Source organism: Neoarius graeffei, chromosome 23, assembly GCF_027579695.1.
Source record: "Neoarius graeffei isolate fNeoGra1 chromosome 23, fNeoGra1.pri, whole genome shotgun sequence".
In the NCBI taxonomy this organism is placed as follows: domain Eukaryota; kingdom Metazoa; phylum Chordata; class Actinopteri; order Siluriformes; family Ariidae; genus Neoarius; species Neoarius graeffei.
Window position 1 is genome coordinate 60,528,777 of NC_083591.1, and position 26,801 is coordinate 60,555,577.

Consider the following 26,801-nt stretch of genomic DNA (forward strand, 5'->3'; position numbering starts at 1 on the left):
ACACAGACAGGTGAGAGAGAGAGACACACAGACAGGTGAGAGAGAGAGACACAGACAGGTGAGAGAGAGACAGACAGGTGAGAGAGACAGAGACAGACAGACAGGTGAGAGAGAGAGACACACAGACAGGTGAGAGAGACAGAGACAGACAGGTGAGAGAGAGAGACAGAGACACAGACAGGTGAGAGAGACAGAGACACAGACAGGTGAGAGAGAGAGACAGGTGAGAGAGAGAGACAGGTGAGAGAGAGAGAGACACAGACAGGTGAGAGACACAGACAGGTGAGAGAGAGACACAGAGACACAGACAGGTGAGAGAGACAGACACAGACAGGTGAGAGAGAGAGACAGGTGAGAGAGAGAGAGACAGGTGAGAGAGAGAGACACAGACAGGTGAGAGACACAGACAGGTGAGAGAGAGACACAGAGACACAGACAGGTGAGAGAGAGACACAGAGACAAAGACAGGTGAGAGAGAGACACAGAGACACAGACGGGTGAGAGAGAGACACAGAGACACAGACAGGTGAGAGAGAGACAGAGACACAGGTGAGAGAGACAGAGACACAGACAGGTGAGAGAGAGAGACGTGAGAGAGACACAGACAGGTGAGAGAGAGACAGGTGAGAGAGAGAGACAGGTGAGAGAGACACAGACAGGTGAGAGAGAGACAGAGACAGGTGAGAGAGACAGAGACAGACAGGTGAGAGAGACAGAGACAGACAGGTGAGACAGAGACAAAGACAGGTGAGAGAGAGAGACAGACAGGTGAGACAGAGACAGGTGAGACAGAGACACAGACAGGTGAGAGAGAGACACAGACAGGTGAGAGAGAGACACAGACAGGTGAGAGAGACAGAGACACAGACAGGTGAGAGAGAGACACAGAGACACAGACAGGTGAGAGAGAGACAGAGACACAGACAGGTGAGAGAGAGAGAGACAGACACAGACAGGTGAGAGAGAGAGACAGACACAGACAGGTGAGAGAGAGAGAGACACAGACAGGTGAGAGAGAGAGACAGAGACAGGTGAGAGAGAGAGAGACACAGACAGGTGAGAGAGAGAGAGACACAGACAGGTGAGAGAGAGAGACAGGTGAGAGAGAGAGACACACAGACAGGTGAGAGAGAGACACACAGACAGGTGAGAGAGAGACACACAGACAGGTGAGAGAGAGACACACAGACAGGTGAGAGAGAGAGACACACAGACAGGTGAGAGAGAGAGACACAGACAGGTGAGAGAGAGACAGACAGGTGAGAGAGAGACACACACAGACAGGTGAGAGAGAGAGACACACAGACAGGTGAGAGAGACAGAGACAGACAGGTGAGAGAGAGAGACAGAGACACAGACAGGTGAGAGAGACAGAGACACAGACAGGTGAGAGAGAGAGACAGGTGAGAGAGAGAGAGACACAGACAGGTGAGAGACACAGACAGGTGAGAGAGAGACACAGAGACACAGACAGGTGAGAGAGACAGACACAGACAGGTGAGAGAGAGAGACAGGTGAGAGAGAGAGACAGGTGAGAGAGAGAGAGACAGGTGAGAGAGAGAGACACAGACAGGTGAGAGACACAGACAGGTGAGAGAGAGACACAGAGACACAGACAGGTGAGAGAGAGACACAGAGACAAAGACAGGTGAGAGAGAGACACAGAGACACAGACGGGTGAGAGAGAGACACAGAGACACAGACAGGTGAGAGAGAGACAGAGACACAGGTGAGAGAGACAGAGACACAGACAGGTGAGAGAGAGAGACGTGAGAGAGACACAGACAGGTGAGAGAGAGACAGGTGAGAGAGAGAGACAGGTGAGAGAGACACAGACAGGTGAGAGAGAGACAGAGACAGGTGAGAGAGACAGAGACAGACAGGTGAGAGAGACAGAGACAGACAGGTGAGACAGAGACAAAGACAGGTGAGAGAGAGAGACAGACAGGTGAGACAGAGACAGGTGAGACAGAGACACAGACAGGTGAGAGAGAGACACAGACAGGTGAGAGAGAGACACAGACAGGTGAGAGAGACAGAGACACAGACAGGTGAGAGAGAGACACAGAGACACAGACAGGTGAGAGAGAGACAGAGACACAGACAGGTGAGAGAGAGAGAGACAGACACAGACAGGTGAGAGAGAGAGACAGACACAGACAGGTGAGAGAGAGAGAGACACAGACAGGTGAGAGAGAGAGACAGAGACAGGTGAGAGAGAGAGAGACACAGACAGGTGAGAGAGAGAGACAGAGACAGGTGAGAGAGAGAGACACACAGACAGGTGAGAGAGAGACACACAGACAGGTGAGAGAGAGAGACACACAGACAGGTGAGAGAGAGAGACACACAGACAGGTGAGAGAGAGAGAGAGAGAGACACACAGACAGGTGAGAGAGAGAGACACACAGACAGGTGAGAGAGAGAGACACACAGACAGGTGAGAGAGAGAGACACACAGACAGGTGAGAGAGAGAGAGACACAGACAGGTGAGAGAGAGAGACACACAGACAGGTGAGAGAGAGAGACACACAGACAGGTGAGAGAGAGAGACACACAGACAGGTGAGAGAGAGAGACACACAGACAGGTGAGAGAGAGACACACAGACAGGTGAGAGAGACAGAGAGAGAGACAGGTGAGAGAGACACACACAGACAGGTGAGATAGAGAGACAGGTGAGATAGAGAGACAGGTGAGAGAGAGAGACAGGTGAGAGAGAGAGACAGGTGAGAGAGAGAGACAGACAGGTGAGAGACACACAGGTGAGAGAGACAGAAACACACAGGTGAGAGAGAGACACAGAGACAGACAGGGGAGAGAGAGACACAGAGACACAGACAGGTGAGAGAGAGACAGAGACACACAGACAGGTGAGAGAGACAGACAGGTGAGAGAGAGACACACACAGACAGGTGAGAGAGAGAGACACACAGACAGGTGAGAGAGAGAGACACACAGACAGGTGAGAGAGAGACACAGACAGGTGAGAGAGAGAGACACAGACAGGTGAGAGAGACACACAGACAGGTGAGAGAGACAGAGAGACAGACAGGTGAGAGAGACACACACAGGTGAGAGAGAGACACACACAGACAGGTGAGAGAGAGACACACACAGACAGGTGAGAGAGACACACAGACAGGTGAGAGAGACAGAGAGACAGACAGGTGAGAGAGACACACACAGGTGAGAGAGAGAGACAGAGACAGACAGGTGAGAGAGAGAGAGAGACAGGTGAGAGAGAGAGACACAGACAGGTGAGAGACACAGACAGGTGAGAGAGAGAGACAGAGACACAGACAGGTGAGAGAGAGACACAGAGACACAGACAGGTGAGAGAGAGACAGAGACACAGACAGGTGAGAGAGAGACAGACACAGACAGGTGAGAGAGAAAGAGACAGGTGAGAGAGAGAGAGAGAGAGACAGGTGAGAGAGAGACAGACAGGTGAGAGAGAGACAGAGACAGGTGAGAGAGACAGAGACAGACAGGTGAGAGAGAGAGACAGACAGGAGAGACAGAGACAAAGACAGGTGAGAGAAAGACAGAGACACAGACAGGTGAGAGAGACAGAGACACAGACAGGTGAGAGAGAGACACAGAGACACAGACAGGTGAGAGAGAGACAGAGACACAGACAGGTGAGAGAGAGACAGACACAGACAGGTGAGAGAGAAAGAGACAGGTGAGAGAGAGAGACAGGTGAGAGAGACACAGACAGGTGAGAGAGAGACAGAGACAGGTGAGAGAGACAGAGACAGACAGGTGAGAGAGAGAGACAGACAGGAGAGACAGAGACAAAGACAGGTGAGACAGAGACAAAGACAGGTGAGACAGAGACAAAGACAGGTGAGAGAGAGACAGAGACAGACAGGTGAGAGAGACAGAGACACAGACAGGTGAGAGAGAAAGAGACAGGTGAGAGAGAGAGACAGGTGAGAGAGACACAGACAGGTGAGAGAGAGACAGAGACAGGTGAGAGAGACAGAGACAGACAGGTGAGAGAGAGAGACAGACAGGAGAGACAGAGACAAAGACAGGTGAGACAGAGACAAAGACAGGTGAGACAGAGACAAAGACAGGTGAGAGAGAGACAGAGACACAGACAGGTGAGAGAGACAGAGACACAGACAGGTGAGAGAGAGACACAGACAGGTGAGAGAGAGACACAGACAGGTGAGAGAGAGACACAGACAGGTGAGAGAGAGACACACAGACAGGTGAGAGAGACACAGACAGGTGAGAGAGACACAGACAGGTGAGAGAGACACAGACAGGTGAGAGAGACACAGACAGGTGAGAGAGAGAGACACACAGACAGGTGAGAGAGAGAGACACACACACGTGACAGAGAGACACACAGACAGGTGAGAGAGACACACAGACAGGTGAGAGAGAGAGACACACACACAGGTGAGAGAGAGAGACACACACACAGGTGAGAGAGAGAGACAGAGACACAGACAGGTGAGAGAGACAGAGACACAGACAGGTGAGAGAGAGACAGAGACAGGTGAGAGAGAGAGAGACAGAGACAGGTGAGAGAGAGAGAGACAGAGACAGGTGAGAGAGAGAGACAGGTGAGAGAGAGAGACACAGACAGGTGAGAGACAGACAGGTGAGAGAGAGACACAGAGACACAGACAGGTGAGAGAGAGAGACAGAGACACAGACAGGTGAGAGAGAGACAGAGACACAGACAGGTGAGAGAGAGACAGAGACACAGACAGGTGAGAGAGAGAGAGACAGGTGAGAGAGACACAGACAGGTGAGAGAGACACAGACAGGTGAGAGAGAGAGACAGGTGAGAGAGACACAGACAGGTGAGAGAGACAGAGACAGACAGGTGAGAGAGACAGAGACAGACAGGTGAGAGAGAGAGACAGACAGGTGAGACAGAGACAAAGACAGGTGAGAGAGAGAGACAGACAGGTGAGACAGAGACAAAGACAGGTGAGAGAGAGACAGAGACACAGACAGGTGAGAGAGACAGAGACACAGACAGGTGAGAGAGAGACACAGACAGGTGAGAGACACAGACAGGTGAGAGAGAGACACAGAGACACAGACAGGTGAGAGAGAGAGACAGAGACACAGACAGGTGAGAGAGAGACACAGAGACACAGACAGGTGAGAGAGAGACAGAGACACAGACAGGTGAGAGAGAGACAGACACAGACAGGTGAGAGAGAAAGAGACAGGTGAGAGAGAGAGACAGGTGAGAGAGACACAGACAGGTGAGAGAGAGACAGAGACAGGTGAGAGAGACAGAGACAGACAGGTGAGAGAGAGACAGACAGGAGAGACAGAGACAAAGACAGGTGAGACAGAGACAAAGACAGGTGAGACAGAGACAAAGACAGGTGAGAGAGACAGAGACACAGACAGGTGAGAGAGAAAGAGACAGGTGAGAGAGAGAGACAGGTGAGAGAGACACAGACAGGTGAGAGAGAGACAGAGACAGGTGAGAGAGACAGAGACAGACAGGTGAGAGAGAGAGACAGACAGGAGAGACAGAGACAAAGACAGGTGAGACAGAGACAAAGACAGGTGAGACAGAGACAAAGACAGGTGAGAGAGAGACAGAGACACAGACAGGTGAGAGAGACAGAGACACAGACAGGTGAGAGAGAGACAGAGACAGGTGAGAGAGAGAGACAGGTGAGAGAGAGACAGAGACAGGTGAGAGAGAGAGACAGGTGAGAGAGAGAGACACAGACAGGTGAGAGACACAGACAGGTGAGAGAGAGACACAGAGACACAGACAGGTGAGAGAGAGAGACAGAGACACAGACAGGTGAGAGAGAGACAGAGACACAGACAGGTGAGAGAGAGACAGAGACACAGACAGGTGAGAGAGAGAGAGACAGGTGAGAGAGAGAGAGACAGGTGAGAGAGACACAGACAGGTGAGAGAGACACAGACAGGTGAGAGAGACAGAGACAGACAGGTGAGAGAGAGAGACAGACAGGTGAGACAGAGACAAAGACAGGTGAGAGAGAGAGACAGACAGGTGAGACAGAGACAAAGACAGGTGAGAGAGAGACAGAGACACAGACAGGTGAGAGAGAGAGACACAGACAGGTGAGAGAGAGACACACAGACAGGTGAGAGAGAGAGACACACAGACAGGTGAGAGAGAGAGACACACAGACAGGTGAGAGAGAGAGACACACAGACAGGTGAGAGAGAGAGACACACAGACAGGTGAGAGAGAGACACACAGACAGGTGAGAGAGAGAGACACACAGACAGGTGAGAGAGAGAGACACACAGACAGGTGAGAGAGAGAGACACACACACGTGACAGAGAGACACACAGACAGGTGAGAGAGACACACAGACAGGTGAGAGAGAGAGACACACACACAGGTGAGAGAGAGAGACAGAGACACAGACAGGTGAGAGACACAGACAGGTGAGAGAGAGACACAGAGACACAGACAGGTGAGAGAGAGACAGAGACACAGACAGGTGAGAGAGAGACAGAGACACAGACAGGTGAGAGAGAGAGACAGAGACAGGTGAGAGAGAGAGAGACAGGTGAGAGAGACACAGACAGGTGAGAGAGAGAGACAGGTGAGAGAGACAGACAGGTGAGAGAGAGAGAGACAGGTGAGAGAGACAGAGACAGACAGGTGAGAGAGAGAGAGAGACAGACAGGTGAGACAGAGACAAAGACAGGTGAGAGAGAGACAGACAGGTGAGACAGAGACAAAAACAGGTGAGAGAGAGACAGAGACACAGACAGGTGAGAGAGACAGAGACACAGACAGGTGAGAGAGACAGAGAGAGAGACACAGACAGGTGAGAGAGAGAGAGACACAGACAGGTGAGAGAGAGAGAGACACAGACAGGTGAGAGAGAGAGAGAGACACAGACAGGTGAGAGAGAGACACACAGACAGGTGAGAGAGAGACACAGACAGGTGAGAGAGAGAGACACACAGACAGGTGAGAGAGAGAGACACACAGACAGGTGAGAGAGAGAGACACACAGACAGGTGAGAGAGAGAGACACACAGACAGGTGAGAGAGAGAGACACACAGACAGGTGAGAGAGAGAGACACACAGACAGGTGAGAGAGAGACACACAGACAGGTGAGAGAGAGAGACAGACAGGTGAGAGAGAGAGACACAGACAGGTGAGAGAGAGACACAGACAGGTGAGAGAGAGACAGACAGGTGAGAGAGAGAGAGAGACAGGTGAGAGAGAGAGAGACAGACAGGTGAGAGAGAGACACACACAGACAGGTGAGAGAGAGACACACACACAGACAGGTGAGAGAGAGACACACAGACAGACAGGTGAGAGAGAGACACAGACAGGTGAGAGAGAGACACAGACAGGTGAGAGAGAGAGAGAGAGAGACAGGTGAGAGAGAGACAGGTGAGAGAGAGAGACACAGACAGGTGAGAGAGAGAGAGACACAGACAGGTGAGAGAGAGACACAGACAGGTGAGAGAGAGAGAGACAGGTGAGAGAGAGACAGGTGAGAGAGAGAGACAGAGACAGGTGAGAGAGAGACAGACAGAGACAGGTGAGAGAGAGACAGACAGAGACAGGTGAGAGAGAGAGAGAGACAGACAGAGACAGGTGAGAGAGAGAGAGACAGGTGAGAGAGAGAGACAGACAGAGACAGGTGAGAGAGAGACAGAGACACAGACAGGTGAGAGAGAGACACAGACAGGTGAGAGAGAGACACAGAGACACAGACAGGTGAGAGAGAGACACAGACAGGTGAGAGAGAGACACAGACACAGACAGGTGAGAGAGAGACAGAGACACAGGTGAGAGACACACAGACAGGTGAGAGAGAGACAGAGACAGGTGAGAGAGACAGACAGAGACAGGTGAGAGAGAGAGACAGACAGGTGAGACAGAGACAAAGACAGGTGAGAGAGAGAGACAGACAGGTGAGAGACAGAGACAAAGACAGGTGAGAGAGACAGAGACACAGACAGGTGAGAGAGACAGAGAGAGAGACACAGACAGGTGAGAGAGAGACACACAGACAGGTGAGAGAGAGACACAGACAGGTGAGAGAGAGACACACAGACAGGTGAGAGAGAGAGAGAGACACAGACAGGTGAGAGAGAGACACACAGACAGGTGAGAGAGAGACACACACAGACAGGTGAGAGAGAGAGACACACACAGACAGGTGAGAGAGAGAGACACACAGACAGGTGAGAGAGAGACACACAGACAGGTGAGAGAGAGACACACAGACAGGTGAGAGAGAGAGACACACAGACAGGTGAGAGAGAGAGACACACAGACAGGTGAGAGAGAGAGACACACAGACAGGTGAGAGAGAGAGACACACAGACAGGTGAGAGAGAGAGACACAGACAGGTGAGAGAGAGAGAGAGACACAGACAGGTGAGAGAGAGACACACAGACAGGTGAGAGAGAGACACACACAGACAGGTGAGAGAGAGAGACACACACAGACAGGTGAGAGAGAGAGACACACAGACAGGTGAGAGAGAGACACACAGACAGGTGAGAGAGAGAGACACACAGACAGGTGAGAGAGAGAGACACACAGACAGGTGAGAGAGAGAGACACACAGACAGGTGAGAGAGAGAGACACACAGACAGGTGAGAGAGACACAGACAGGTGAGAGAGAGACACAGACAGGTGAGAGAGAGACACAGACAGGTGAGAGAGAGACACAGACAGGTGAGAGAGAGACACAGACAGGTGAGAGAGAGACACAGACAGGTGAGAGAGAGAGAGACAGGTGAGAGAGAGACACACACAGACAGGTGAGAGACACACACACAGACAGGTGAGAGAGAGACACACAGACAGACAGGTGAGAGAGACACAGAGACACAGACAGGTGAGAGAGAGAGAGACAGGTGAGAGAGAGACAGGTGAGAGAGAGAGAGACACAGACAGGTGAGAGAGAGAGACACAGACAGGTGAGAGAGAGACACAGACAGGTGAGAGAGAGAGAGACAGGTGAGAGAGAGACAGGTGAGAGAGAGAGACACAGACAGGTGAGAGAGAGACAGAGACAGGTGAGAGAGAGAGAGACAGACAGAGACAGGTGAGAGAGAGACAGACAGAGACAGGTGAGAGAGAGAGAGACAGACAGAGACAGGTGAGAGAGAGAGAGACAGGTGAGAGAGAGAGAGACAGACAGAGACAGGTGAGAGAGAGACAGACAGGTGAGAGAGAGACACAGACAGGTGAGAGAGAGACACAGACAGGTGAGAGAGAGACACAGACAGGTGAGAGAGAGACACAGACAGGTGAGAGAGAGAGAGACAGGTGAGAGAGAGACACACAGACAGGTGAGAGAGAGACACACAGACAGGTGAGAGAGAGACACAGACAGGTGAGAGAGAGAGACACAGACAGGTGAGAGAGAGACACAGACAGGTGAGAGAGAGACACAGACAGGTGAGAGAGAGAGAGACAGGTGAGAGAGAGACACACACAGACAGGTGAGAGAGAGACACACACACAGACAGGTGAGAGAGAGACACAGACAGGTGAGAGAGAGACACACAGACAGGTGAGAGAGAGACACACAGACAGGTGAGAGAGAGACACACAGACAGGTGAGAGACACACACACAGACAGGTGAGAGAGAGACACACAGACAGGTGAGAGAGAGACACACAGACAGGTGAGAGAGAGACACAGACAGGTGAGAGAGAGAGAGAGACAGGTGAGAGAGAGACAGGTGAGAGAGAGAGAGACACAGACAGGTGAGAGAGAGACACAGACAGGTGAGAGAGAGAGACACAGACAGGTGAGAGAGAGAGACAGGTGAGAGAGAGAGACACAGACAGGTGAGAGAGAGAGACAGGTGAGAGAGAGAGACAGGTGAGAGAGAGAGACAGGTGAGAGAGAGACACAGACAGGTGAGAGAGAGACAGAGACAGGTGAGAGAGAGACAGAGACAGGTGAGAGAGAGACAGGGACAGGTGAGAGAGAGACAGGTGAGAGAGAGAGACAGACAGAGACAGGTGAGAGAGAGAGACAGAGACAGGTGAGAGAGAGAGAGACAGAGACAGGTGAGAGAGAGAGAGACAGAGACAGGTGAGAGAGAGAGAGACAGAGACAGGTGAGAGAGAGAGAGACAGACAGAGACAGGTGAGAGAGAGACACAGAGACACAGATAGGTGAGAGAGAGACACAGACCCAGACAGGTGAGAGAGAGACACAGACACAGACAGGTGAGACAGAGACACAGACAGGTGAGAGAGAGACACAGAGACACAGACAGGTGAGAGAGAGACAGAGACAGGTGAGAGAGAGAGAGACAGGTGAGAGAGAGAGAGACAGACAGAGACAGGTGAGAGAGAGACACAGACAGAGACAGGTGAGAGAGAGACAGACAGAGACAGGTGAGAGAGAGAGAGACAGACAGACAGGTGAGAGAGAGAGACAGAGACAGGTGAGAGAGACAGACAGGTGAGAGAGAGAGACAGAGACAGGTGAGAGAGACAGAGAGAGACAGGTGAGAGAGAGAGAGAGAGAGAGAGACAGACAGAGACAGGTGAGAGAGAGAGACAGACAGACAGGTGAGAGAGAGAGAGACAGACAGAGACAGGTGAGAGAGACAGAGAGACAGACAGAGACAGGTGAGAGAGAGAGAGAGACAGACAGAGACAGGTGAGAGAGAGAGAGACAGACAGAGACAGGTGAGAGAGAGAGAGACAGGTGAGAGAGACAGAGACAGAGACAGGTGAGAGAGAGAGACAGAGACAGGTGAGAGAGACAGAGAGAGACAGGTGAGAGAGAGAGACACACAGACAGGTGAGAGAGAGAGAGAGACACAGACAGGTGAGAGAGAGAGACACAGACAGGTGAGAGAGAGACACACAGACAGGTGAGAGAGAGACACACAGACAGGTGAGAGAGAGACACACAGACAGGTGAGAGAGAGAGACACACAGACAGGTGAGAGAGAGAGACACACAGACAGGTGAGAGAGAGAGACACACAGACAGGTGAGAGAGAGACACACACAGACAGGTGAGAGAGAGACACACACACAGACAGGTGAGAGAGAGACACACAGACAGGTGAGAGAGAGACACACAGACAGGTGAGAGAGAGACACACAGACAGGTGAGAGAGAGACACAGACAGGTGAGAGAGAGACACAGACAGGTGAGAGAGAGACACAGAGACACAGACAGGTGAGAGAGAGACACAGACAGGTGAGACAGAGACAAAGACAGGTGAGAGAGAGAGACAGACAGGTGAGACAGAGACAAAGACAGGTGAGAGAGAGACACAGACAGGTGAGAGAGACAGAGACACAGACAGGTGAGAGAGAGAGACACAGACAGGTGAGAGAGAGAGAGAGACACAGACAGGTGAGAGAGAGACACACAGACAGGTGAGAGAGAGAGACACACAGACAGGTGAGAGAGAGAGACACACAGACAGGTGAGAGAGAGAGACACACAGACAGGTGAGAGAGAGAGACACACAGACAGGTGAGAGAGAGAGACACACAGACAGGTGAGAGAGAGACACACAGACAGGTGAGAGAGAGAGACACACAGACAGGTGAGAGAGAGAGACACACAGACAGGTGAGAGAGAGAGACACACACGTGAGAGAGAGACACACAGACAGGTGAGAGAGACACACAGACAGGTGAGAGAGAGAGACACACACACAGGTGAGAGAGAGAGACAGAGACACAGACAGGTGAGAGACACAGACAGGTGAGAGAGAGAGACAGAGACACAGACAGGTGAGAGAGAGACAGAGACACAGACAGGTGAGAGAGAGACAGAGACACAGACAGGTGAGAGAGAGAGACAGAGACAGGTGAGAGAGAGAGAGACAGGTGAGAGAGACACAGACAGGTGAGAGAGAGAGACAGGTGAGAGAGACAGACAGGTGAGAGAGAGAGAGACAGGTGAGAGAGACAGAGACAGACAGGTGAGAGAGAGAGAGAGAGACAGACAGGTGAGACAGAGACAAAGACAGGTGAGAGAGAGACAGACAGGTGAGACAGAGACAAAGACAGGTGAGAGAGAGACAGAGACACAGACAGGTGAGAGAGACAGAGACACAGACAGGTGAGAGAGACAGAGAGAGAGACACAGACAGGTGAGAGACAGAGAGACACAGACAGGTGAGAGAGAGAGAGAGACACAGACAGGTGAGAGAGAGAGAGAGACACAGACAGGTGAGAGAGAGAGAGACACAGACAGGTGAGAGAGAGACACACAGACAGGTGAGAGAGAGAGACACACAGACAGGTGAGAGAGAGAGACACACAGACAGGTGAGAGAGAGAGACACACAGACAGGTGAGAGAGAGAGACACACAGACAGGTGAGAGAGAGACACACAGACAGGTGAGAGAGAGAGACACAGACAGGTGAGAGAGACACAGACAGGTGAGAGAGAGACACAGACAGGTGAGAGAGAGACACAGACAGGTGAGAGAGAGAGAGACAGGTGAGAGAGAGAGAGACAGACAGGTGAGAGAGAGACACACACAGACAGGTGAGAGAGAGACACACACACAGACAGGTGAGAGAGAGACACACAGACAGACAGGTGAGAGAGAGACACAGACAGGTGAGAGAGAGACACAGAGACACAGACAGGTGAGAGAGAGAGAGAGACAGGTGAGAGAGAGACAGGTGAGAGAGAGAGACACAGACAGGTGAGAGAGAGAGAGACACAGACAGGTGAGAGAGAGACACAGACAGGTGAGAGAGAGAGAGACAGGTGAGAGAGAGACAGGTGAGAGAGAGAGACACAGACAGGTGAGAGAGAGACAGAGACAGGTGAGAGAGAGACAGACAGAGACAGGTGAGAGAGAGAGAGACAGACAGAGACAGGTGAGAGAGAGAGAGACAGACAGACAGGTGAGAGAGAGACAGAGACACAGACAGGTGAGAGAGAGACACAGACAGGTGAGAGAGAGACACAGAGACACAGACAGGTGAGAGAGAGACACAGACAGGTGAGAGAGAGACACAGACACAGACAGGTGAGAGAGAGACAGAGACACAGGTGAGAGACACACAGACAGGTGAGAGAGAGAGACACACAGACAGGTGAGAGAGACACACAGACAGGTGAGAGAGAGAGACACACAGACAGGTGAGAGAGAGACACACAGACAGGTGAGAGAGAGAGACACACAGACAGGTGAGAGAGACACAGACAGGTGAGAGAGAGACACAGACAGGTGAGAGAGAGACACACAGACAGGTGAGAGAGAGACACACAGACAGGTGAGAGAGAGAGAGACAGGTGAGAGAGAGAGACACAGACAGGTGAGAGAGAGACACACACAGACAGGTGAGAGACACACACACAGACAGGTGAGAGAGAGACACACAGACAGACAGGTGAGAGAGAGACACAGAGACACAGACAGGTGAGAGAGAGAGACAGGTGAGAGAGAGAGACACAGACAGGTGAGAGAGAGAGACACAGACAGGTGAGAGAGAGAGACACAGACAGGTGAGAGAGAGAGACACAGACAGGTGAGAGAGAGAGACAGGTGAGAGAGAGAGACACAGACAGGTGAGAGAGAGACAGAGACAGGTGAGAGAGAGAGAGACAGACAGAGACAGGTGAGAGAGAGACAGAGACAGGTGAGAGAGAGACACAGACAGGTGAGAGAGAGACAGAGACAGGTGAGAGAGAGAGAGACAGGTGAGAGAGAGAGAGACAGACAGAGACAGGTGAGAGAGAGACACAGACAGAGACAGGTGAGAGAGAGACAGACAGAGACAGGTGAAAGAGAGAGAGAGACAGACAGGTGAGAGAGAGAGACAGAGACAGGTGAGAGAGACAGACAGGTGAGAGAGAGAGACAGAGACAGGTGAGAGAGACAGAGACAGGTGAGAGAGAGAGACAGAGACAGGTGAGAGAGAGACAGGTGAGAGAGAGAGAGACACAGACAGGTGAGAGAGAGACACAGACAGGTGAGAGAGAGAGACACAGACAGGTGAGAGAGAGAGACAGGTGAGAGAGAGAGACAGGTGAGAGAGAGACACAGACAGGTGAGAGAGAGACAGAGACAGGTGAGAGAGAGACAGGTGAGAGAGAGAGAGACAGACAGAGACAGGTGAGAGAGAGAGAGACAGACAGAGACAGGTGAGAGAGAGAGAGAGAGAGACAGAGACAGGTGAGAGAGATAGAGACAGACAGAGACAGGTGAGAGAGAGACACAGAGACACAGATAGGTGAGAGAGAGACACAGACACAGACAGGTGAGAGAGAGACACAGACACAGACAGGTGAGACAGAGACACAGACAGGTGAGAGAGAGACACAGACAGGTGAGAGAGAGACAGAGACAGGTGAGAGAGAGAGAGACAGGTGAGAGAGAGAGAGACAGACAGAGACAGGTGAGAGAGAGACACAGACAGAGACAGGTGAGAGAGAGACAGACAGAGACAGGTGAGAGAGAGAGAGAGACAGACAGGTGAGAGAGAGAGACAGAGACAGGTGAGAGAGACAGACAGGTGAGAGAGAGAGACAGAGACAGGTGAGAGAGACAGACAGGTGAGAGAGAGAGACAGAGACAGGTGAGAGAGACAGAGAGAGACAGGTGAGAGAGAGAGAGAGAGAGACAGACAGAGACAGGTGAGAGAGAGAGAGACAGACAGACAGGTGAGAGAGAGAGAGAGACAGACAGAGACAGGTGAGAAAGACAGAGAGACAGACAGAGACAGGTGAGAGAGAGAGAGACAGACAGAGACAGGTGAGAGAGAGAGACAGACAGAGACAGGTGAGAGAGAGAGAGACAGAGACAGGTGAGAGAGACAGAGAGAGAGACAGACAGACAGGTGAGAGAGAGAGACAGAGACAGGTGAGAGAGACAGAGAGAGACAGGTGAGAGAGAGAGACACACAGACAGGTGAGAGAGAGAGAGAGACACAGACAGGTGAGAGAGAGAGACACAGACAGGTGAGAGAGAGACACAGACAGGTGAGAGAGAGACACACAGACAGGTGAGAGAGAGACACACAGACAGGTGAGAGAGAGACACACAGACAGGTGAGAGAGAGACACACAGACAGGTGAGAGAGAGAGACACACAGACAGGTGAGAGAGAGAGACACACAGACAGGTGAGAGAGAGACACACAGACAGGTGAGAGAGAGACACACACAGACAGGTGAGAGAGAGACACACACACAGACAGGTGAGAGAGAGACACACACACAGACAGGTGAGAGAGAGACACACAGACAGGTGAGAGAGAGACACACAGACAGGTGAGAGAGAGACACAGACAGGTGAGAGAGAGACACAGACAGGTGAGAGAGAGACACAGAGACACAGACAGGTGAGAGAGAGACACAGACAGGTGAGAGAGAGAGACACACAGACAGGTGAGAGAGAGACACAGACAGGTGAGAGAGAGACACACACAGACAGGTGAGAGAGAGACACACACACAGACAGGTGAGAGAGAGACACACAGACAGGTGAGAGAGAGACACACAGACAGGTGAGAGAGAGACACACAGACAGGTGAGAGAGAGACACACACAGACAGGTGAGAGAGAGAGACACACACAGACAGGTGAGAGAGAGACACACACACAGACAGGTGAGAGAGAGACACACAGACAGGTGAGAGAGAGACACACAGACAGGTGAGAGAGAGACACACAGACAGGTGAGAGAGAGACACAGACAGGTGAGAGAGAGACACAGAGACACAGACAGGTGAGAGAGAGACACAGAGACACAGACAGGTGAGAGAGAGACAGACAGGTGAGAGAGAGACAGGTGAGAGAGAGAGACACAGACAGGTGAGAGAGAGACACACAGACAGGTGAGAGAGAGACACACAGACAGGTGAGAGAGAGAGACACACAGACAGGTGAGAGAGAGAGACACACAGACAGGTGAGAGAGAGACACACAGACAGGTGAGAGAGAGACACACACAGACAGGTGAGAGAGAGACACACACACAGACAGGTGAGAGAGAGACACACACACAGACAGGTGAGAGAGAGACACACAGACAGGTGAGAGAGAGACACACAGACAGGTGAGAGAGAGACACAGACAGGTGAGAGAGAGACACAGACAGGTGAGAGAGAGACACAGAGACACAGACAGGTGAGAGAGAGACACAGACAGGTGAGAGAGAGAGACACACAGACAGGTGAGAGAGAGACACAGACAGGTGAGAGAGAGACACACACAGACAGGTGAGAGAGAGACACACACACAGACAGGTGAGAGAGAGACACACAGACAGGTGAGAGAGAGACACACAGACAGGTGAGAGAGAGACACAGACAGGTGAGAGAGAGACACACACAGACAGGTGAGAGAGAGAGACACACACAGACAGGTGAGAGAGAGACACACACACAGACAGGTGAGAGAGAGACACACAGACAGGTGAGAGAGAGACACACAGACAGGTGAGAGAGAGACACACAGACAGGTGAGAGAGAGACACAGACAGGTGAGAGAGAGACACAGAGACACAGACAGGTGAGAGAGAGACACAGAGACACAGACAGGTGAGAGAGAGACACAGACAGGTGAGAGAGAGAGAGACAGGTGAGAGAGAGACAGGTGAGAGAGAGAGACACAGACAGGTGAGAGAGAGACACAGACAGGTGAGAGAGAGAGAGACAGGTGAGAGAGAGAGACAGGTGAGAGAGAGAGACAGGTGAGAGAGAGAGACAGACAGGTGAGAGAGAGACAGAGACAGGTGAGAGAGAGACAGAGACAGGTGAGAGAGAGACAGAGACAGGTGAGAGAGAGAGAGACAGACAGAGACAGGTGAGAGAGAGAGAGACAGACAGAGACAGGTGAGAGAGAGACACAGAGACAGACAGGTGAGAGAGAGACACAGACACAGACAGGTGAGACAGAGACAGAGACACAGACAGGTGAGAGAGAGACACAGAGACACAGACAGGTGAGAGAGAGACAGAGACAGGTGAGAGAGAGAGAGAGAGAGAGAGAGAGAGAGAGAGAGAGACAGAGACAGGTGAGAGAGAGAGAGAGACAGACAGGTGAGAGAGAGAGACAGAGACAGGTGAGAGAGACAGAGACAGACAGGTGAGAGAGAGAGACAGAGACAGGTGAGAGAGACAGAGAGACAGGTGAGAGAGAGAGAGAGACAGACAGAGACAGGTGAGAGAGAGAGACAGACAGACAGGTGAGAGAGAGAGAGAGACAGACAGAGACAGGTGAGAGAGACAGAGAGACAGACAGAGACAGGTGAGAGAGAGAGAGACAGACAGAGACAGGTGAGAGAGAGAGAGAGAGAGAGACAGAGACAGGTGAGAGAGACAGAGAGAGAGACAGACAGACAGGTGAGAGAGACAGAGAGAGAGACAGACAGACAGGTGAGAGAGACAGAGAGAGACAGGTGAGAGAGAGAGACACACAGACAGGTGAGAGAGACACAGACAGGTGAGAGAGACACAGACAGGTGAGAGAGACACAGACAGGTGAGAGAGACACAGACAGGTGAGAGAGAGAGAGACACAGACAGGTGAGAGAGAGAGACACACAGGCAGGTGAGAGAGAGAGACACACACAGGCAGGTGAGAGAGAGACACACACAGGCAGGTGAGAGAGAGAGACACACAGGCAGGTGAGAGAGAGAGACACACAGACAGGTGAGAGAGACAGAGAGACAGACAGGTGAGAGAGACACACACACAGGTGAGAGAGAGAGACAGAGACACAGACAGGTGAGAGAGAGAGAGACAGGTGAGAGAGAGAGACAGGTGAGAGAGACACAGACAGGTGAGAGAGACACAGACACAGGTGAGAGAGAGAGAGACAGAGACACAGACAGGTGAGAGAGACAGAGACAGGTGAGAGAGAGAGAGACAGAGACAGGTGAGAGAGAGAGAGACAGGGACAGGTGAGAGAGAGAGAGACAGGTGAGAGAGAGAGAGACAGGTGAGAGAGAGAGAGACAGGTGAGAGAGAGAGAGAGAGAGAGAGAGAGAGACAGGTGAGAGAGACACAGACAGGTGAGAGACACAGACAGGTGAGAGACACAGACAGGTGAGAGAGAGACACAGACAGGTGAGAGAGAGAGAGACAGGTGAGAGAGAGACAGGTGAGAGAGAGACAGGTGAGAGAGAGAGACACAGACAGGTGAGAGAGAGAGACACACAGACAGGTGAGAGAGAGAGACACACAGACAGGTGAGAGAGAGACACACAGACAGGTGAGAGAGAGACAGGTGAGAGAGAGACAGGTGAGAGAGAGAGAGACACAGACAGGTGAGAGAGACACAGACAGGTGAGAGAGAGAGAGACAGACAGAGACAGGTGAGAGAGAGAGACAGACAGAGACAGGTGAGAGAGAGAGAGACACAGACAGGTGAGAGAGACACAGACAGGTGAGAGAGAGAGAGACAGACAGAGACAGGTGAGAGAGAGACAGACAGAGACAGGTGAGAGAGAGACAGACAGAGACAGGTGAGAGAGAGACAGACAGAGACAGGTGAGAGAGAGAGACAGACAGAGACAGGTGAGAGAGAGAGACAGACAGAGACAGGTGAGAGAGAGAGACAGAGACAGGTGAGAGAGACAGACAGAGACAGGTGAGAGAGACAGACAGACAGGTGAGAGAGAGAGAGACAGACAGGTGAGAGAGAGAGAGACAGACAGAGACAGGTGAGAGAGAGAGACAGACAGAGACAGGTGAGAGAGACAGACAGAGACAGGTGAGAGAGAGAGACAGAGACAGGTGAGAGAGAGAGACAGAGACAGGTGAGAGAGAGAGAGACAGACAGGTGAGAGAGAGAGAGAGACAGACAGAGACAGGTGAGAGAGAGACAGACAGGGACAGGTGAGAGAGAGACAGACAGGGACAGGTGAGAGAGAGACAGACAGGGACAGGTGAGAGAGAGACAGACAGGGACAGGTGAGAGAGAGACAGACAGAGGCAGGTGAGAGAGAGACAGACAGAGACAGGTGAGAGAGAGACAGACAGAGACAGGTGAGAGAGAGACAGACAGACAGGTGAGAGAGAGACAGACAGAGACAGGTGAGAGAGAGACAGAGAGAGAGACAGGTGAGAGAGAGACAGACAAAGACAGGTGAGAGAGAGACAGACAGAGACAGGTGAGAGAGAGAGAGAGACAGACAGAGACAGGTGAGAGAGAGAGAGAGACAGACAGAGACAGGTGAGAGAGAGAGAGAGACAGACAGACAGGTGAGAGAGACAGAGAGAGACAGGTGAGAGAGACAGAGAGAGACAGGTGAGAGAGAGACAGACAGAGACAGGTGAGAGAGAGACAGACAGAGACAGGTGAGAGAGAGACAGACAGAGACAGGTGAGAGAGAGAGAGAGACAGACAGACAGGTGAGAGAGACAGAGAGAGACAGGTGAGAGAGACAGAGAGAGACAGGTGAGAGAGAGACAGACAGAGACAGGTGAGAGAGAGACAGACAGAGACAGGTGAGAGAGAGACAGACAGAGACAGGTGAGAGAGAGACAGACAAAGACAGGTGAGAGAGACAGAGAGAGGGACAGAGAGAGAGACAGGTGAGAGACAGAGACAGGTGAGAGACAGGTGAGAGACAGAGACAGGTGAGAGACATACAGACAGGTGTGTGAGAGTGATAGAGACATACAGACAGGTGTGCGAGAGTGAGAGAGACAGACAGACAGATAGACAGGTGTGTGAGAGTGAGAGAGACAGACAGACAGACAGGTGTGTGAGAGTGAGAGAGACAGACAGACAGACAGGTGTGTGAGAGTGAGAGAGACAGACAGACAGACAGGTGTGTGAGAGTGATAGAGACAGACAGACAGGTGTGTGAGAGTGAGAGAGACAGACAGACAGACAGACAGACAGGTGTGTGAGAGTGAGAGAGACAGACAGACAGACAGGTGTGTGAGAGTGAGAGAGACAGACAGACAGACAGACAGACAGGTGTGTGAGAGTGAGAGAGACAGACAGACAGACAGACAGGTGTGTGAGAGTGAGAGAGACAGACAGACAGACAGGCGTGTGAGAGTGAGAGAGACAGGCGTGTGAGAGTGAGACAGACAGGCGTGTGAGAGTGAGAGAGACAGGCGTGTGAGAGTGAGAGAGACAGGCGTGTGAGAGTGAGAGAGACAGGTGTGTGAGAGTGAGAGAGACAGGTGTGTGAGAGTGAGAGAGACAGGTGTGTGAGAGTGAGAGAGACAGGTGTGTGAGAGTGAGAGAGACAGGTGTGTGAGAGTGAGAGAGACAGGTGTGTGAGAGTGAGAGAGACAGGTGTGTGAGAGTGAGAGAGACAGGTGTGTGAGAGTGAGAGAGACGGGTGTGTGAGAGTGAGAGAGACGGGTGTGTGAGAGTGAGAGAGACGGGTGTGTGAGAGTGAGAGAGACAGGTGTGTGAGAGTGAGAGAGACAGGTGTGTGAGAGTGAGAGACAGACAGGTGTGTGAGAGTGAGAGACAGACAGACAGGTGTGTGAGAGTGAGAGAGAGACAGACAGGCGTGTGAGAGTGAGAGAGACAGGCGTGTGAGAGTGAGAGAGACAGACAGACAGACAGGTGTGTGAGAGTGAGAGAGACAGACAGACAGACAGACAGGTGTGTGAGAGTGATAGAGACATACAGACAGGTGTGTGAGAGTGAGAGAGACAGACAGACAGACAGACAGACAGACAGACAGGTGTGTGAGAGTGAGAGAGACAGACAGACAGACAGACAGGTGTGTGAGAGTGAGAGAGACAGACAGACAGACAGGCGTGTGAGAGTGAGAGAGAGACAGACAGGCGTGTGAGAGTGAGAGAGAGACAGACAGGCGTGTGAGAGTGAGAGAGACAGGCGTGTGAGAGTGAGACAGACAGGCGTGTGAGAGTGAGAGAGACAGGCGTGTGAGAGTGAGAGAGACAGGCGTGTGAGAGTGAGAGAGACAGGCGTGTGAGAGTGAGAGAGACAGGTGTGTGAGAGTGAGAGAGACAGGTGTGTGAGAGTGAGAGAGACAGGTGTGTGAGAGTGAGAGAGACAGGTGTGTGAGAGTGAGAGAGACAGGTGTGTGAGAGTGAGAGAGACAGGTGTGTGAGAGTGAGAGAGACAGGTGTGTGAGAGTGAGAGAGACAGGTGTGTGAGAGTGAGAGAGACAGGTGTGTGAGAGTGAGAGAGACAGGTGTGTGAGAGTGAGAGAGACAGGTGTGTGAGAGTGAGAGAGACAGGTGTGTGAGAGTGAGAGAGACGGGTGTGTGAGAGTGAGAGAGACGGGTGTGTGAGAGTGAGAGAGACGGGTGTGTGAGAGTGAGAGAGACAGGTGTGTGAGAGTGAGAGAGACAGGTGTGTGAGAGTGAGAGACAGACAGACAGGTGTGTGAGAGTGACAGACAGACAGACAGGTGTGTGAGAGTGACAGACAGACAGACAGGTGTGTGAGAGTGACAGACAGACAGACAGACAGGTGTGTGAGAGTGACAGACAGACAGGCGTGTGAGAGTGAGAGAGACAGGTGTGTGAGAGTGAGAGAGACAGGTGTGTGAGAGTGAGAGAGACAGACAGACAGACAGGTGTGTGAGAGTGAGAGAGACAGACAGACAGACAGGCGTGTGAGAGTGAGAGAGACAGACAGGCGTGTGAGAGTGAGAGAGACAGACAGGCGTGTGAGAGTGAGAGAGACAGACAGGTGTGTGAGAGTGAGAGAGACAGACAGGTGTGTGAGAGTGAGAGAGACAGACAGGTGTGTGAGAGTGAGAGAGACAGACAGGTGTGTGAGAGTGAGAGAGACAGACAGGTGTGTGAGAGTGAGAGAGACAGACAGGTGTGTGAGAGTGAGAGAGACAGACAGGTGTGTGAGAGTGAGAGAGACAGACAGGTGTGTGAGAGTGAGAGAGACAGACAGGTGTGTGAGAGTGAGAGAGACAGACAGGTGTGTGAGAGTGAGAGAGACAGACAGGCGTGTGAGAGTGAGAGAGACAGACAGGCGTGTGAGAGTGAGAGAGAGACAGACAGGCGTGTGAGAGTGAGAGAGAGACAGACAGGCGTGTGAGAGTGAGAGAGAGACAGACAGGCGTGTGAGAGTGAGAGAGAGACAGACAGGCGTGTGAGAGTGAGAGAGAGACAGATAGGCGTGTGAGAGTGAGAGAGAGACAGACAGGCGTGTGAGAGTGAGAGACAGACAGACAGGTGTGTGAGAGTGACAGACAGACAGACAGGTGTGTGAGAGTGACAGACAGACAGACAGACAGGTGTGTGAGAGTGACAGACAGACAGGCGTGTGAGAGTGAGAGAGACAGACAGACAGACAGGCGTGTGAGAGTGAGAGAGACAGGTGTGTGAGAGTGAGAGAGACAGGTGTGTGAGAGTGAGAGAGACAGACAGACAGACAGGTGTGTGAGAGTGAGAGAGACAGACAGACAGACAGGCGTGTGAGAGTGAGAGAGACAGACAGGTGTGTGAGAGTGAGAGAGACAGACAGGTGTGTGAGAGTGAGAGAGACAGACAGGTGTGTGAGAGTGAGAGAGACAGACAGGTGTGTGAGAGTGAGAGAGACAGGTGTGTGAGAGTGAGAGAGACAGGTGTGTGAGAGTGAGAGAGACAGACAGGTGTGTGAGAGTGAGAGAGACAGACAGGTGTGTGAGAGTGAGAGAGACAGACAGGTGTGTGAGAGTGAGAGAGACAGACAGGTGTGTGAGAGTGAGAGAGACAGACAGGTGTGTGAGAGTGAGAGAGACAGACAGGCGTGTGAGAGTGAGAGAGACAGACAGGCGTGTGAGAGTGAGAGAGAGACAGACAGGCGTGTGAGAGTGAGAGAGAGACAGACAGGCGTGTGAGAGAGACAGACAGGCGTGTGAGAGTGAGAGAGAGACAGACAGGCGTGTGAGAGTGAGAGAGAGACAGATAGGCGTGTGAGAGTGAGAGAGAGACAGACAGGTGTGTGAGAGTGAGAGAGAGACAGACAGGTGTGTGAGAGTGAGAGAGAGACAGACAGGTGTGTGAGAGTGAGAGAGACAGACAGACAGGTGTGTGAGAGTTGAATGAATGTGAAATATTAAAGCGTGTACTCGAGAGTAGAATCTCTGAGTTATGACTGTGAGGGTGAACGTTACCCAGCGGGTCTCCCAACATCTCCGCTAACAGTCGGTGCTCAATGGTCTGATATGTGATTCCTACAACATGGCAGATAACTAACACACACACACACACACACACACACACACACACACAGAATTCACTCTGTGCTTCAGTAATATTCTCTGCTCATTAATATTCAGATATGAGTGATTCCACGCTTATGGGTACTGAAATGGGGACATGAACTTATTCACCTAAAACCATTTCTTTTTTTACCATCAGGTCACAAAACATGTAATCTTTAATGAATGATATGTTAAAAGATAACTTTAATTTTCTGAGATGTAATAAAAACATATTTATATGCCAAAGTCAGAACGTAACAGAAGTGTTGTGGACATATATATTCTCAATTTTAACAATGTAGAATTACTTTTTGAAACATTGGAAGGTGATGTTTTAGCAAATATAATTAATAAACATGTGTAGTAGAATAAACATACACATTCTTTCAATAAGATTAACATGGTATAGAGCTAGATTGTAATTAATTTGTAACAGACGCGAGATGGACAATCGTAACAGAAGTAATGTAACAGACATCATTTTGGAACTCTGGCATATAAATATGTTTTTATTACATCTCAGAAAATTAAAGTTATCTTTTAACATATCATTCATTAAAGATTACATGTTTTGTGACCTGATGGTAAAAAAAGAAATGGTTTTAGGTGAATTTTTAAAAATAAGTTCATGTCCCCATTTCAGTACCCATAAGCGTGGAATCACTCATATACGAAAAGTAAATAATTTCATTTTAACACAGTGTCAGGAACTGACGGCTCTGTGACTCGTACAACACCATCATCATCATCATCCCCCCCCCCCCCCAATCAGCGGAGGAGGTCAGTCATCCTACTGATGTACAGATTTCTGTAAAGCTGCTCTGTATCACTGTTAAAAGCTCAATACAAATAAAACTGAACTGATACCACATTTTGTTTAACTCTGTGTGTGTGTGTGTGTGTGTGTAAATACTGAACACACATTTACGAACAGAGTCCTCAAAGCCTGTGATCCCATCAATCAGCTCCCTGTTCTCCTCCAGACTCGTCTGCAATACACACACACACACCTTAAAGTGCATATCACGGGTAAATTCAGGAACAAGATCAATGTAATTCTATTTTATATTAAACTTTGGTCAAATATCTGTCACATTTTGCATTTTGTGCAATTTTTTGACCTTGCGCATTACCAGAAAAATTCAGTTGTAATCAAGCCATTTGAGGCAAATTGGTCCGCCTCTGAAAAAACTTGGCATTTGGATTTCCCGGCAAACATTGATTTTCGTGACGTCGCGTGCGGGACGCCTCCCTCTGAATCCTACGTCAGCGCTGGTTTGTTTATGAGAAAACGACCTGGTGGTTTTCTGCAAATTTCTTCAACGTTATCACGTAATTATTAAAATGGTTAACAGATGTATCGTAGGAGGCTGTAGCAACACCAATCTTGATGGGATTAGTACTCATCGTTTCCCACATTGCGCTCAGGTGACAATTCCATATTTCAATGCAAAATCGCTAGCTGCTAAACTTGGTCTACACAGGCTGTGCACTGAAACCGTACAAGCTCTCACAGCCTGCTGGCGTTTCCGCAGGTAACGTCATGAATCTGGTTCCAGACTCCCTTGGGATTTTTCCAGATGCATTTTATTTAATTTTTTTCTGCTGTAGACAGACGGCCTTGTGCAAAATTACCATTCTGGATGAGTGTGTAAAGGGACATACTTTCATATTAAAAAAAACGAATTTGGTCCAGGATATGCACTTTAAAATGTAAAGGCTGTGACAAACATGTATACAAGTGTGTTTGTTAGTTAGTGTGTGTGTTACCCAGAAGCTCTGAAAGTGACAGGTCTCCAACAGGTTGCCGAGGTAGAGGATCTGTCTGATTGGTCGCTCCTCCTGCTGTGGGTGTGGTTAAAGAAACTGATCCAGGAACAGAGTTTAAATCAATTTGACTGCATGTGATTTCAGCGGTTTCAGATTTATTCCTCATCACCAGAGAAATTAACGCACTAAAAATATCTACTTTTCGTATTTATTTTTCTGAATTATCCATTATTTTTATTTTGCATCATTACATGCTTTCACATCAAGACTGATCTCAATCTAAATGGATGAGACAACACACACCACAACTGTATCAGCAAAGGAACATCTGAATGGGTGTGTGTGTGTAAAAAGGATACATGTGGTTGGTCAATCATACATTTGCACAGAGTGAAGTCGGTGTGTGGGAGGTTTGTTAATGCCTTCAGCAGGATCTGGGACGTCACACTGGTCTGGAAGTAGGCAGGGTTAAACTGGTACCTACACACAGACAAATAAACGTCAATTTTGATCCACTGCATTTCATCTAATCTCAGCCTCATGCTCAGCATTAGATTAGAGCTGATCATTAATAAAATACATAAAGCACTAGAGATCTGTGTGCTTGTGTGAGTGAGTGAGAGAGAGAGAGACTCAGTGATAGCGCTGAGGTGTGATGGAGTAAATTTAAACCCGTCTCACAGTTTGAGAACAGCCAGATTGGCCTCCAGGTCGTAGGCATTTTCTCGTGCCTGAGTCTCAACATAACGCTCCAGTGTGGACAAATTCTCTGGATTATACCTGAGAAATTAAATGGAATTAAAAAAAAAAAAATAGTACTTTAGTAACATCATTACTGACATATTTAGAATAATGTATATTTTTCCTCTAAAAGTCACATCTGAATATTTTCATTAAAAAGTGAATAAATGCTGAACTCTGGTACAGCTGGAGTGTTTATAGGTCACATCAATAATAATAATAATAATAATAATAATATTCTCTGTAGTGCTGATTTTTTTTTAAATAAATTACCGCTGAAAATGTGAAAAATTTATTTTATATAAAACATCAAGTTTAATTTCTCTCTCCTCTGTGAATCTGATTAAAATCACAGATTTATGTCTGAATTTAATTTCAATAAACAGTTTCTTTACTCAAACATTTATCAATCTGATGCACAAAATTCGCAAAACAGTCATTTTTCCCCACAATACAGTAAATATTCACATTTTAATGAGACACTGCTGAGTGACTAAACCCCCCACACACTCACCCAGTTAGCATTAGCATGTTAGCTCTTTATTCAGTAAACTTACCTGTCGATGCCTCTTAAAAGTTTAGCGACATTCGCTCGCATTTGTTCAAAAGACGTGGCCATGTTCACTAAAAACTCCAACTGCTGAAATTTTGTACAAGAAATTAATAATAGAAATAAAACAAATTCTACACGTGGAGACAGGAACAGGGGAGTCGGAAACAGTAACCGGAAGTCACAATGAAGAACCGGAAACAGTTCGACAGCATAAAAAGTCCGGGAGAAACAAAGCGCGGCCCTTTCACTGAGCTGTGTGTAAAATGTGGAGAGCTGAGCGCCTGTTCCCCGCCGGAGAGAAGAGGGAAGCCATCTGGCCCCATCGGTGGTTAATGTGTTAAAGCGGCGTCTCCGATCAAATTTGCCCCAAGAAAATTAACTCCTGATTTTTTTCCCTTACATTACCTCCTCTTATTTTCTCAACTTTACCCCATTCCTTACAGATCTTTATAGCGCTCTGCTTCATTGTTATTGTTTTTTTCCTTTTCCAGTTCAGTCCCTTCTTCTTCTGGCTGCTCCCGATTAGGGGTCACCACAGCGGATCTTTCGTCTCCATTGCTCCCTGTCTTCCGCATCCTTCTCCACCACACCTGCCACTTTTGTGTCCTCTCTC

At 50.1% G+C, this 26,801-nt stretch overlaps 1 protein-coding gene across 1 annotated transcript in view; it reads right to left on the minus strand.

The window, feature by feature from the left end:
* The window catches only part of eif3k (eukaryotic translation initiation factor 3, subunit K), a 29,415-nt gene extending 3,038 nt beyond the window's left edge, over positions 1-26,377 (minus strand). The window contains exons 1-6 of the mRNA XM_060905511.1: positions 26,193-26,377; positions 25,576-25,674; positions 25,254-25,374; positions 24,895-24,969; positions 24,047-24,113; positions 23,035-23,112 (exon numbers count right to left, since the gene is read on the minus strand). Of these exons, the coding sequence (XP_060761494.1) occupies positions 23,035-23,112; positions 24,047-24,113; positions 24,895-24,969; positions 25,254-25,374; positions 25,576-25,674; positions 26,193-26,254 (502 nt within the window). The 5' untranslated portion in view covers positions 26,255-26,377. The remainder of the gene's footprint in view (positions 1-23,034; positions 23,113-24,046; positions 24,114-24,894; positions 24,970-25,253; positions 25,375-25,575; positions 25,675-26,192) is intronic.
* Positions 26,378-26,801: the final 424 nt, after the last annotated feature.